Source organism: Octopus bimaculoides, chromosome 26 (assembly GCF_046866305.1).
Source record: "Octopus bimaculoides isolate indiv1 chromosome 26, ASM4686630v1, whole genome shotgun sequence".
Taxonomy (NCBI): Eukaryota; Metazoa; Mollusca; class Cephalopoda; order Octopoda; family Octopodidae; genus Octopus; species Octopus bimaculoides.
Window position 1 is genome coordinate 13367309 of NC_142953.1, and position 15000 is coordinate 13382308.

General features: G+C 34.2%; 1 protein-coding gene across 1 annotated transcript in view; it reads left to right on the plus strand.

The window, feature by feature from the left end:
- LOC106882795 (ephrin type-B receptor 1-B) overlaps nt 1–15000 on the plus strand; it is a 417752-nt gene that overhangs the window by 341928 nt on the left and 60824 nt on the right. The window contains exons 8-10 of the mRNA XM_089343023.1: nt 3703–3775; nt 5553–5664; nt 5855–5922. Coding sequence (XP_089199149.1) covers nt 3703–3775; nt 5553–5664; nt 5855–5922 — 253 coding nt within the window. The remainder of the gene's footprint in view (nt 1–3702; nt 3776–5552; nt 5665–5854; nt 5923–15000) is intronic.

A 15000-nucleotide genomic window follows, 5' to 3' on the forward strand; every position in this document is an offset into this window, starting at 1 on the left:
GGTAGTGATTGTCAGCTTTTGTTGTTTTTTTTTAAACTTTGTGTGTGTGTGTATAAATATATATGCCGACATACGTACTCATATATTGTTTACTTTGATGTTCTGAAAATGATATTTTGATAATCTCATTTTTGCATTTTTGTTTGTGTATGAGTGTAGGTGTGTGTGTGTGTATACATACGTATATATATAGATATATATAATCACATATGCATGTACACCTGTGTGTGTGTGTGTGTGTGTGTGTGTATATATATATATATATATATATATGTCTGTGTATGTATGTATATATATATATATATATATAAATATATATATATATAGTCTCTGTGTGTATGTATATATAATATATATATACACATGTATATTCTGATCTGTATGTCTGTATATATTGAAAAATTAATATGCAGACTAAGCACTATGCACACATGCATCTATATGCGTCCATGCACATATATACATATCTAAGCATCAATAGCACATATACACATATATATATATATATATATATATATATATATATATATATGCATACATATATATATACCCAAGAATATGGTTTTTCTTCCTCTTCCATTTTTTTTTTCTTATTCTTGCCTAAGAATGTCTGCAGTCCATATTCTCCCAAACCGCTGCACATGCATTTTCTCGCACTTTCATAATTCACATTTCTTCAGGAACTGTCCTCCTTCTCCAAGACTTCCCTTTCTCGGAACCATATATTTCTGGAAGTCTTTTTTAGGTCCCAACACAGCTTCTTCCATTTTCTTTATTCCCCCTTTCCTTTCATTGTTTTATACATACCTACATATGTACACACACACACACACACACACACACACACACACACACATATATGCATACACCTACTCACACTACCACTTTGCTCTGATTTTTCTGGTTTCTTAATATTTCTTCCATGATGTCTTCTTCAAAGAAACTTATTTGTCTGGGTTTTCGTTGGCAACATATTTTTTTCTTCCCAATTCTATACACAGTTGTATACACACACACACACACACACACACACACACACACACACACACACACACACACACACACATATATAGATATGTATGTATGTACATGTATTCAGGGTTTTATATAAACATGCACACACATAGATAGATATGTATGTACATATATACAGGGTTTTATATAAATGCACGCACACGCACACACATGTAGATATGTACATATATACAGGGCTTTATATAAATACGCACACACATATATGTATATATAGATATGTATGTACATATATACAGAGTTTTATATAGATACACACACATGCATATATATATGTAGATATATACAGTTTTATATAAATACACACACATGCATATATATATATATGTGTAGATATGTATGTACATATATACAGGGTTTTATATAAACACATACACATATATAGATATGTATGTTTATTTATACGGTGTTTTATATAAATACACCCACACACATATATAGATATGTATGTTCATTTATACAGGGTTTTATATATAAATACACACACACACTCACACACATATATGAATATGTATACATGTGTCAAATGGGTGCATAACGTATGTTATCATATGCATTGAATGTATTCATTAAAGATTATGTATGCCAATACGTATGTCTGGTTAGTGTATATATGTAAAAAAAAAATTAATGTGCATACTAAAACTATGCACACATGCACCTATGTGTCTATGCACGTGTATATAACTATACATATATATGTGTGTATATATATGAGTGTGTGTATTTGTATGTATATATGATAGATTTGTATGGCTATATATAAATCTGTGTTTATGTAAACGTGAAAGTTTATTCCATGTGTGCATGTGTATGTATGTGTAAAAAATTCCTTTAAACCTGAAGCCCTATTTTACAATTTAGATACACAAATTATAATCAAATTCCTTCTACATCGCTTTTTTTTGTTTGTTCTTTTCTAACTTTATTACTTATTTCTTTATTAAATATTTTCTTATTAAATTTATTTTCCTTTTTTTTTTTTTTCTTGCCGTTGTCATTCACTCAACACCATTATCTCCCCTGTTCACTATTTCCTCCCCTACCACGGCCACGACCACCACATATTACAGCTTCAACTCACTCCCACGTACCTCAACACATAAATAAACGAACAAATACATAGATTACGATGACTATACATTCTCTATTTAATGCTTCTTGTTCCCCCTTTTTTTTAACTACTTTTTTGCTGTTGTTATTGGGAGATGTTTTTAAAACATATTTCTCTGGCATCCCTCCTCCCCACTCTGCATCTTAACCTACACCTCATTACTGTCTGTTTCTCTCTCTCTCTCCCTCTCCCTCTCTCTCTCTCTCTCTCTCTCTCTCTCTCTGCCACTCTCTCTGTGCCACTCTCTCTGTCTCCTTTTTCTTTCCCTCTTCTGTTTTCTGTTTCCTTCTGTTGTCTTAGACGATGGAGAAATACATAGACATGCTCCCACACACACATATATACACACAAACACACACATATGCACACAAATACACACATATACACACACATGCACACAAACGCACATATACACACATGCACACAAATACACACATGCACACAAACACACATATACACACAAACACACACATAGGCACACAAATACACACATATATACACGCATGCACACAAACACACACACATGCACACAAACACACACACATGCACACAAACACACACATATATACACACATGCACACAAACACACATATACACACACACACACACACACCTAGGCACACAAATACACACATATATACACACATGCACACAAATTCACACATATACACACAAACACACACATATGCACACAAATACACACACATGCACACAAACACACACATATACACACAAACACACACATATGTACACAAATACACACACATGCACACAATATCACATATACACACACACACAGATATAACAGACCTTGTGATAAATATGTAATCACAAATTTATCTGTTTCATTGCAAGATTGCTTGCTCAGTTTTTACCGTGTTCTCTTAAGTTGTGGTGATTTGCTGTATTTGAGAAGACACACACAGACACAGACACATAAACATATACATACACATACACTCACATGACACGTGCATATTCGCAGCACATCTATGCATATGTGTCCTTCTTTTAAAGGGTCAACAAAATAAGTACCCATTGCATACTGGGGACTGATGTAATTGACTTATATCTTCCCTGAAATTGCTAGCTTTGTGCCGAAATGTTAAACCAATATGATTGAGTGGCTGTGTGGTAAGTAGCTTGCTTACCAACCACATGGTCCCGGGTTCAGTCCCACTGCATGGCACCTTGGGCAAGTGTCTTCTACTATAGCCTCGGGCTGACCAAAGCCTTGTGAGTGGATTTGGTAGACAGAAACTGAAAGAAGCCTGTCGTATATATATATATATATATATATGTATGTGTGTATGTGTTTGTGTGTCTGTGTTTGTCCCCCCAACATCGCTTGACACCCGATGCTGGTGTGTTTACGTCCCCGTAACTTAGCGGTTCGGCAAAAGAGACCGATAGAATAAGTACTAGGCTTCCAAAGAATAAGTCCTGGGGTCGATTTGCTCGACTAAAGGCGGTGCTCCAGCATGGCCACAGTCAAAACACTAAAACAAGTAAAAGAGTAATCTAATCATTTTTTTGTTTCTCCTTTTCTTCTTCAGGTGCGTGGCAAAAGTGAGAAAGGTTGGGGCCATTTCAGTGACCTCTATACTGTATCAACACATACATTCACCAGTAAGTTAATTCTTTTTCTTTTGATTTTTTTTTTCATCTTTAAGCCTTTAGCGTTCAAATTAATATGTCAAAAGTAATCCTTATTCATTTACATTTTAAAAAGTTAATCTGGTATTATCTTGTAGCTTCAAGAGTAGAAAGATGTAATTGTTTATTTTTAGAATGACATTGCAGGGTAGGTGTGAGATACTTGTTCTAGCCAGTTTGAGCATAAAATGAGTAGAATATGTGGGCCAGATATAGCCGGTTTGAACACTAAAGGGTTAATTTTCAAAACCATTTTCTACTGTTCTACTGCTTTTAGTTTGTATCTTCTGTATTCACAGAATCATGGTTTTCTATGAAGGTGCATGGGCTCAGTGGTTAGAGAGTCACGCTCATAATATATATATACAAATAAAAGAGAAGGGCACTCAACACATTTAGTGGGAGTCACATGTATTATTTAAGACAACCTTAATCGGTTCTGTGCCACTTCAAATTTCACAGGCCCTTAAAAGGAAAGCCCAACTCCTTCAGGCTTCTGGAATGTCAGCATTCCTGAGACCTGAAAGCACATGGCTCAGTGGTTAGAGTGTTGAGCTCTCAATCATGAGGTAGTGAGTTTCATTCCCAGAATGGCCTGTGCGTTGTGTTCTTGAGCAAGACACCGTCTTTCTTGTTGCTCCAGTTCATTCAGCTGTAGAAATGAGTTGCGACGTCATTGGTGCCAAGCTGTATCGGTATGTATATACATATGCACATACATACATAGATACATATATATATATATATATATATATATGTTGGCACTCTGTCACTTACGACGTCGAGAGTTCCAGTTGATCTGATCAACGGAACAGCCTGCTCGTGAAATTAGCGTGCAAGTGGCTGAGCACTCCACAGACACGTGTACCCTTAACGTAGTTCTCGAGGATAATTCAGCGTGACACAGAGTGTGACAAGGCTGACCCTTTGAATTACAGGCACAACAGAAACAGGAAGTAAGAGTGAAAGAAAGTTGGGGCGAAAGAGTACAACAGGGTTCGCCACCATCCCCTGCTGGAGCCTCATGGAGTTTTAGGTGTTTTCGCTCAATAAACACTCACAACGCCTGGTCTGGGAATCGAAACCGCGATCCTATGACCGCGAGTCCACTGCCCTAACCACTGGGCCATTGCGCCTCCACAATATATATATACATATTGGTGCGAATGGTTATGAATCCATCAATATATATATTTATGTATGTATATCGTCAGAAGATATATCAGTGTGTTTTAAGACATAAAAAATTGACATATAAGGAACTCAAACTGAAAACAATTGTACAATGGTTATTTCAATAGGTCCTTATATTTACACATATATGTGTGTGTGTGTGCTTGTGAGTTTCTCTAAGTTGTATATTTGTTGCATATATATATATATATATATATATATATATATATATATATATACATATATATATATATATATATATATACATACATATATATATATATATATATACACATACATATATATATATATATATATATATACACATACATATATATATATATATATACACATACATATATATATATATATATATATATATATATATACATATATATATATATATATATATATATACATACATATATATATATATATATATACATACATATATATATATATATATATATATACATACATATATATATATACATATAAATATATATATATGTATGTATGTATGTACATAGATATTATTGATTTGTATTGTATATTTCTCCTCTGTTCTCTTCTGTAGTGCGACGACCTCCCTACAACAATGCTCCAATTGGGATTATAGCAGGTTCCATTGTCGCCGTCATTCTCTGTATGGCTATAGCTATAATAATGATCATCATTCTTTTGAGAAGGTAAGTCAAGGAATATTTCTCTCTTCAGCATAAGCATCATCATCACCACCACCACCACCACCGCCGCCGCCGCCACCATTATTATCATTATCATCATCATCATCTCTTACTTCATAATATCATCCATTCCAGAAGTTACAATGATCTTAAAGTTTCTTTTTGTTTTTTCTTATCCTTTTTCTTTCTACAGAAATCGTAATAATTGCAACGAAAAAACAGTCAGCGAATGTGATACTCTTCAATATACTCAAGGAGAAGGTAATATCTTTTTTGCATTTTATATATGTGTATATAATTGTATGTCTATACCTGTGTGTATATGCATATTGTGTTTATATATATATATATATATATATATATATATATATATATACATATATATATATAAAGTGAAGTATATTTGCCATTTAAATGTGGCTGACCCCTAAGGGTGGATGTTACTGTTGCTTTTAGCCCCAGGAGAACATCTCCTCCAGCTGGCTTATCGACACATATCTGTGTCCTGTCTATTTTTGCCAAGGGAAGTTATCCTGGGGCTAAAAGCAACAGTAACATCCACCCTTAGGGGTCAGCCACATTTAAATGGCAAATATACTTCACTTTATCGTGCAGTTACTGTTAACACCTCGTTCAGAGATTTACCATTGCTTATATATATATATATATATATATATATAGTTTTAGGGAAAATAACCAAGTTTCAAGAACTCATCGATGAAAATCCATTATCACATATAGAAAAATTAATAATTAAAAGCACAATAAATGAGTATAATATAAATAAAGTAAATATCATAAGATAAATATAATAAAAAGATACAAACGTTAATTATAAATTAGAAAATTATAATAATATTAGGGACAAAATCCAAAATTACAGGTAAAAACTCAATTAAAATCAAATTTATAAAAAATCAAAATTAAATTGAGCTTTATAGATAAAATATATATAAAATATATAGTTTTAGGGAAAATAACCAAGTTTCAAGAACTCATCGATGAAAATCCACTATCACATATAGAAAAATTAATAATTAAAAGCACAATAAATGAGTATAATATAAAGTAAAGTAAATATCATAAGATAAATATAAATTGATTTTAATTGAGTTTTTACCTGTAATTTTGGATTTTGTCCCTAATATATTATATATATATATATATATATATATATATATATAAAATATATAGTTTTAGGGAAAATAACCAAGTTTCAAAAACTCATCGATGAAAATCCACTATCACATATAGAAAAATTAATAATTAAAAGCACAGTAAATGAGTATAATATAAAGTAAAGTAAATATCATAAGATAAATATAAATTGATTTTAATTGAGTTTTTACCTGTAATTTTGGATTTTGTCCCTAATATATATATATATATATATATATATATATATATATATATAGTTGAGGTGTGTTCTGTTAAGAATGTATAAGAGTACAAATAGAGCTTGTTCACCCTTAGAAATCCCAAATAGGCAGTAGTATCCTTACGGTTTGCTACCAATTCTAGTCTTAGATATTCCTCATGTGTGAAAATAAAAAATAAAAAGCCATGGATGTTACAGCATGGAAATCTAAATTTTGCTTACGGAGACAGCAATTGAGTATCACCTGAGGAGATACATATAGATCTTCTGATACAGGTAAATCATTAAATAATTTAATTTAAACTTTAAATCCTGTGTATACGAGGATCTGTATGTATCAAAACATTTGTAGCGATTAAAAAGCTGCCTAATCATACTTGCTCTTCTTTTTGACTCTTTTACTTTTTATATACTAATTGACTATATACTAATTGACTATATATTCCACACAGATACATGAAAAAAAAAATGTCATCTTTGCTTTTGCCTTGTCAGCACATTATGTAATCACATATCTACATATGATTAAATATATCTACATACATATGCATGCGTATACATATGTATTTATGACAAAGTTCATGACTTCGTTTAAGTCTATAAATCATGGCCAGAGAAGGAATCTGATATTTTCAAGACTGGCCCTTAATCTGTGAGAAAAAGGACCTTTTTTTTTTTTAAACCTTTGCAAAATTCTTTTTCTCAGAGTTGCTGGTTAATTCCTGGAATCTTACATTCCTCAACAAGATACAGGATACAAAAATATCCAGACTCACAGAATTTAACAGTATAGCTTTTGCTGTGGTAGACAACCACCAATGCCTTTGGATTGCTATTTTGTATGTGTTTATATATATATATATATATACATACATATATATGTGTGTGTGTGTGTATATATACATATATATATTTGTGTATATATATATATATATATATATATATATATATGCACATACACATAGACATTTGTGTGTTTGCATATATATATATAAATATATATTTATACATACCCGTGTGTGTATATATTCATACGCACACAACCACTTATATTAATTTCTTTGCATAAAATGTCAAATGTTTCTCTCGCTCTCTTTCTCTCCCTCTTTCTTTCTTCCTGTCTCTCTTTCTCTCTCTGTATTATGTATATACACATGCACATATACACATGTCTGTGCAGGTGTATGTATATGTTATGCTGTTTCAGAAAAATAACAAAGAAAAAGAAATTGTGAAAATATTTTGTAGGTTGTTGTCAAGGCAACACTTTATTTCTTTTACTTCCACTGTATTCCAATTGATTCTGCCATGTATGTCAGTGTGTGTTTGTATACATATGTGTGTATTCTGATGTTTTACATTTGTATTCTGTTTGAGGGGTTGTTAAGCATTATTTTGCATAAGTGTATATTTATGTCAATGACTATTTTATACTATATATATATGTTTTTACACATGTATGTGTACGTCTGTATGTGTGTACATATGTGTACATTTTCATATATGTATGTATGTTGATACATGCATATGTACACTTGTATGTATATAGGTATTTGTGTGTATGTATGTGTGTCATGTGAGTAGTGGTGTGAATCCAGCATTTTATATTTGGAAGATAGGGGTAGACATTTTTCTTTAATTTTATGTATGTATTTTCTCCTTGCTTCAATCCTTTTCATTATCAAGAAGGCATGAACTCTTTCTTTGGTTTTATTTATTTATTTATTTTTTATTCTTACAAATGTCCCTATGTAAAAATCTTTCTGAAATTTAAGGTGGAACTATAGCTATTCTATGTACGTGTATGTAGATGTATACTTATCCATACATGTATGTGTCTACGTGTGTACGTCTCTTGCTTTTTATAATTTCATAGATCCCTTCTATTCTGTAATCTTTCTTGTAACCGTTATTGTGCGATCAGGACATTAAGAAGTAGCAGCAGGAACGAATCAAAGAATTTTTTTTAAATAAATAAAATCTCTATAGACATTATTTGGCATTAAAAATTCTAGCTGCTTTATTTATTTTTTAGCACTTTTTAAAGCTTAGTTTAGTTTATTTATATATTTATCATCATCATAATTATTACCGTTATTATTATTATTATTATTATTATTATTATTATTTGAAATTATATGCTTCACCGATTCCTTGCTTTCATGCAAATGCCATCCTAGTCTTTTTCTTGCATGGAAAAATTCTGTTATTGGGGTAAGGAAGAGCAAGGTGGGCTGGACAGGACAGGACAGGAGAGGGCGGTGCAGAATGGTGAAGTGGGACTGGTTGTTTTGATGCAAAAATTCTTATTTATTAAAGAAAAAAAATTTGAATTCAAGAGGAAATGGCTTCTTTAACTTATAGCTTTGGGTTAAAATATTGTGATCTGTCTGGTTGAGTAACCTGCATATATAAAACGTGAGTTGTGAAATGCTCAATTTACTGAGATTATCATTGCAATTGGGAGACAGATACTCCCTTTAAATTAAAAGAAATTTTTTTTTTGGTAATACAACTAGCAAGAGGGATACTGCCAATAATATCAGCTAATTAAGATTGTGTGATGGGGTAAATAAGGCATTGCAGTTTTAAATGGATCTTGATTTTAAAGCTATATGGTTAAACCAATGGACATGTTTCAGCTTTATTGGTCCTTCCTCAGTTGGAAGGGCCAAGCTATGATCTGTTTGTTGGGGTGTTTATAAAACTAGCTAGCCCAGTGGATAGATAAGATAAGATAGATATCTAAGCTAGATACATATGTACACACATTAGATAGATAGATAGATACATACATACATACATACATACATAGATAGATAGATAGGTGGATAGATAGATAGATAGATAGGTGGATGAATAGATAGATAGATAGATGGATAGGTGGATAGATAGATAGATGGATGGCTGGATGGATAGATAGATAGATAGATAGATCATTGTTTTGAAATTCACCTATTCCATGCTGGCATGGGCTGGGCGAAACTGTATCATACATACATAACAATCCATACAAATCTAATCCATACATGTTTACATACACACATACTAATCAATCTATCCATACATACATACGTAACAAGCCATATATATGTATCAGTTCAATACATAATACATACATTCATATCATACACTCATATCAGTCCATATACACATACACCAATCCATCCACACATCAAACAAATAGAAAACTTAGGAAATAATTCTCAATTGCTTCCTCACTGACATTTCAGAGGGTACAAAGACCTTTTCTTGAGATTTAACTGAGAACTTGGATAACTTCCAGGAGTACTACCTCTCCCCCCTCGCCCCCTTCTATCTATCTATCTATCTATCTATCTATCTATCGATTTATCTATCTCTAGTTTTCGCTTGCTTTTCAATTCATCTTTTCTCCTTGTTCTCTATCCCTTTCTGTCACTTTCTTCCTTTTTCTTTATCTCTCTCTCTCTCTCCATTCTCTTACCTCTTCCTCCTCCCCCTCCTTCTGCCACTGCATCTTCTCTCTGTTCATTTGCTCCTCCCCCCCCCCCACTCCACTTCCTTTGTGTGTTTCCTTGTCTTTCTCTGTCTCTCTCTCCTTTGTATGTTAATCAGAAGGCCCGGGTGCTAGGTGAATGATTGAATAATAGAAATTCCTAGATTTTAATGGAGTTTATACTATAATAGATTTAATAGAATTAACTTTGGGCATAAACAAACTTACTGCTACATGGCTCTTGAAATTATATCTGCATAATTAAATATGTATTAAATAACTGTATGTATATATATATATACATACATGTATGTATGTACATGTGTGTGTGTGTAACTGTGTCATATATATATATATATATTTATATACTCATGCACAATGTATATATGTGCGTGTATATACATGCATATATATGATTTACATTCATATACATGTATGCGTGTGTGTGTGTATATATATATATATATATATATATATATATACATATATACATACATGTATACACACTTCTGTGTGTGCTATTTCTAACTTGAGTTTCCAATAGTTTTATCAATTACATATAATTAAAGCAAAAGTCTCTCTCTCTCCCCCTCTCTCCCTCCCCTCCCCCTCTGTCCCTCCCCTCCCCCTCTGTCCCTCCCCTCCCCCTCTCCCCCTCTGTCCCTCCCCTCCCCCTCTCTCTCTTCTCCTTCTATCTTTCTCTCTCTCTCTCTCTCTCTCTCTCTCTCTCTCTACAATCAATATATCAGCTGGTTGGGTGGATGGGTGTTTTGGTCGTTTCGGTAGTTGGTGATGTGGTGGTGGTGGTCATGGTGGTCGTAGTGGCGGGGAATATATGAAGAGTTATTAGTAAGCAACGAGTATCCCCATTCATTGAGGGGTAAGTGAGTGATAAGGGGGGAGGGGAGGATGTATGAGGAGGGGATCTGTTGGGCAAATTTAATTAGAACCTGACCTTTTACTCTTCAAATTCTTCCTGTTTCCATTGTATGACTCTGTCTGTCTTTAACCCTTCAGCATCTAAACAGGCCACATCCGACCCAGAATATTCCACCTGTTTTATGTTCAAACTGACCAGATCTGACCTCTCACACCTGCCATACAATGTCATTCTGAAAATACATTATCACGACGTTGAAATCTCAAAGCTATGAGATAATGCATGATTAATTAAAAACAAAGTGAATAAATAAGCATTACATTTGATGGAGTAATCCATCATCCATCATCGTTTAACGTCCGCTTTCGATGCTAGCATGGGTTGGACGATTTGACTGAGGACTGGTGAAACCAGATGGCTACACTAGACTCCAATCTGATCTGGCAGAGTTTCTACAGCTGGATGCCCTTCCTAACGCCAACCCTCAGAGAGTGTAGTGGGTGCTTTTACACGCCACCCGCACGAAGGCCGGTCAGGCAGTACTGGCACTGAATAGTAAAGGGTTAAAGTCGTCACCAGGACACATCATCATTATTTAACGTTTGTTTTACCATGCTGGCATGGGTTGGATGGTCTAACATGAGCTGAAAACCTGCCCAGCTTCCATGTCTGTTTTGGCATGGTTTCTACAGCTGGATGCTTTTTCTAATGCCAACCACTTTACAGAGAGTACCAGGTGCTTTTATGCAGCACTAGTGTGGGTGCATTTATGTGGCACCAGCACCTTTGAGCCTGGAAGATTTAGGAATGTTCAGCTGGATAGGGGTGTGGAGGACATCACATCTTCACGCACAAATTTGATTGAAATCCTTAAAAGCATGGGTTGAGCATGTCCTTTGGTGTCCCCATCTAACTGTCACTGTGAAAAACAGAAGCAAGAAGTTTCAAGAAGTGATGTAAGAAGGCTTTCTTGTGCAGACTCTCTCACACACTACATAAGCATATCACATACACACACACACACACACACAGCACATCTTTACTCATACACATTCAATAGTTGCGATGTATATTCACATGCACAATATACTCACCCTCACACCCAAGCTCAGCCCATATTTTTCTTTACACATACCATGTACATTCACAATTACTTGCGCACCCCATACACACTCATCTATATACAAACCACACATACACACATCTACTAACTCTCTCTCCCTCTCTGTCACTCCCTCCACACACTTACATATGTATGTACAGTATATATGTATGTTTACATGGGCTGTAATGTTAGTAGGGAGTTACCTAATTAACAGGCACAATGATATCTATTATGGCAGTAGCGCTAACGAAATAATTCGTAATGGAAATGTAAACACAAGCTAAAAGAAAACAAACTGAAGAATTTTTGTAGAAGTGATGGTGATGGTGATAGTGGTGGTGGTGATGGTTATGGTAATAATAGTAGTGGTAATGATGATGATGATGTAATTTAACCCTAGGTTTTCTCTTACTGGATAGACTTATGATCAAAGGTGTTTTGGTCATAAACATCCTTAGCTGATAAGTCTGGAGCTATTTTCCTTGCAGTGGGGTGGTTTTACCTTTTGCTTGTTTCAGTCATTAGACTGCGGCCATGCTGGGGCACTGCCCTGAAAGATTTTTAGTCGAATGAATCAAACCTGGTACTTATTCTATTGGTCTCTTCTTCCACTTAGCTAAGTTATGAGGATGTAAACACACCGACACCAGTTGTCAAACAGTGGTGGGGAACACAGACATAAAGAAACACACACATACAGGGCTTCTTTCAGTTTCCATCTACCAACTCCACTCACAAGGCTTTGGTCAGCCTGTGGCTCTAGTAGAAGACACTTGCCCAAAGTGCCGTGCTGGGGGACTGTGTGGCACCTCAGGCAATCGGGGACTTATGGGGACTTGCTTCCCATGTAGTTGAGAAGCAAGATTCTTATTACATAGCTATATCTGCAATTTATATATTTATTGTAATTTAAGCAGGTAACCCCCTAAAGTAGTCATGGCCAAGCTGCAGCCTTCAGGCTGCATGTGGTCCATGGAACTTTCAGAATAGTACATCTAACAAAGAAACAACCCTGAATTTTTTTAGTAGCACAACCCACCTGATGCCATGCCATGCAAAAAAGGTTGCCTATGCATATCCTAAAGGGGGTTTATATCTACTAATTGCATGGATAATCTTACTCTGATTAAACTTTTTCAACTCCCTTATATTATATTTTCTGATATAATTTATCCATGTTACATATATCATACATTATACAATGGACTCTATATATTTTTGTTGTTTGTTTTTGCTTTCAAGATGCTTGGGTATTTTTATAGGAATTTAGTTGTTATTTCTAGCTACCTTGTTGTTGTTATAAATGACAGCGAAGGGATTTACTTGGATTTGTTACAGAGGTATTGATTACAAAAACGTCTTTTATGTTATGAAGCTGTTAAAGAGATTCAAACTTTAGAATTATTTTACTTTATTATTATTATTATTATTATTATTATTATTATTATTATTATTATTATTATTATTGTTTTGGTGAAGGAAGGAGTATTTGGGGGTGGTTGGATGGGTGGGTCCCGTTTTCTTTCAAGATATTTTTCGGGAATCCAATACTGACAGTTTTGTTTTCGCATAGCATTTTTGCATTTTTTTTTCTTTTTGTTTGTTAAAATTATTATTGCTATTATTTCTCTTATTGTTGTTGTTATTACAACTACTGTTACTGTAACTATTGCCGCCACCACCACCACCACCACCACCACTACTACTACTACCGGTACTCCTACAACTACTACTATTCTTACTAACTCCACCACCACTTTGACAACCACCACCACCGCCGCCATCACTACTACCACAACCTCTGCTAGTACCACTACTTCTAACACTAACCATCATCACTACAATCACTACTACTACTACCACCACCACATCTCCTAGTACCACAACCACTCCTAGTACTACAACCACCTCTACTTCTACCACTACTGTTATTACCACCGCTACCACCACCTTTGCAAGTTCCACTATTACTACTGATAATATCTCCATTACTACTACTATCACCACCACTACTACCATCACCTATTCTAGTACCACCACCACCACCACTACTCGTTTCATTGTCTGGTAATGATTTGTTACCTGGAATTAATAAAGTTTGTTAGTAACTGGCAAGTGTGGTGGTGGTGGTGGTGATAGTGGTGCTAGTTGTAGAAAAATTTGTGAATGTTGTAGTGGTAGTGGTGGTGGTGGTGGTAGTCTTGGTGATAGTTGAAATGATTTAGAATAATGTATGTAGGTAAACAGTTTTTAATGTTGGCATCCTCAGTTTTTGGAGGTCTTCTTTCATTTTATTGATATTAATTGTCCCCATTTTTTTTTTGTAATGAGGGTAGGGGCTGTTTTTTTCCTTCTTTTGAAATATCTTAATTGACACAAATTGTTTCGTGTGCTGTGTTTCATCTTCATTCCACACCTATTTTTTTCTTCCTTTTTTTTGTTCTCCCCCCCCCCCCATACCATTTAGGCAGTTAGATCATGATGTTCATCATGATTTT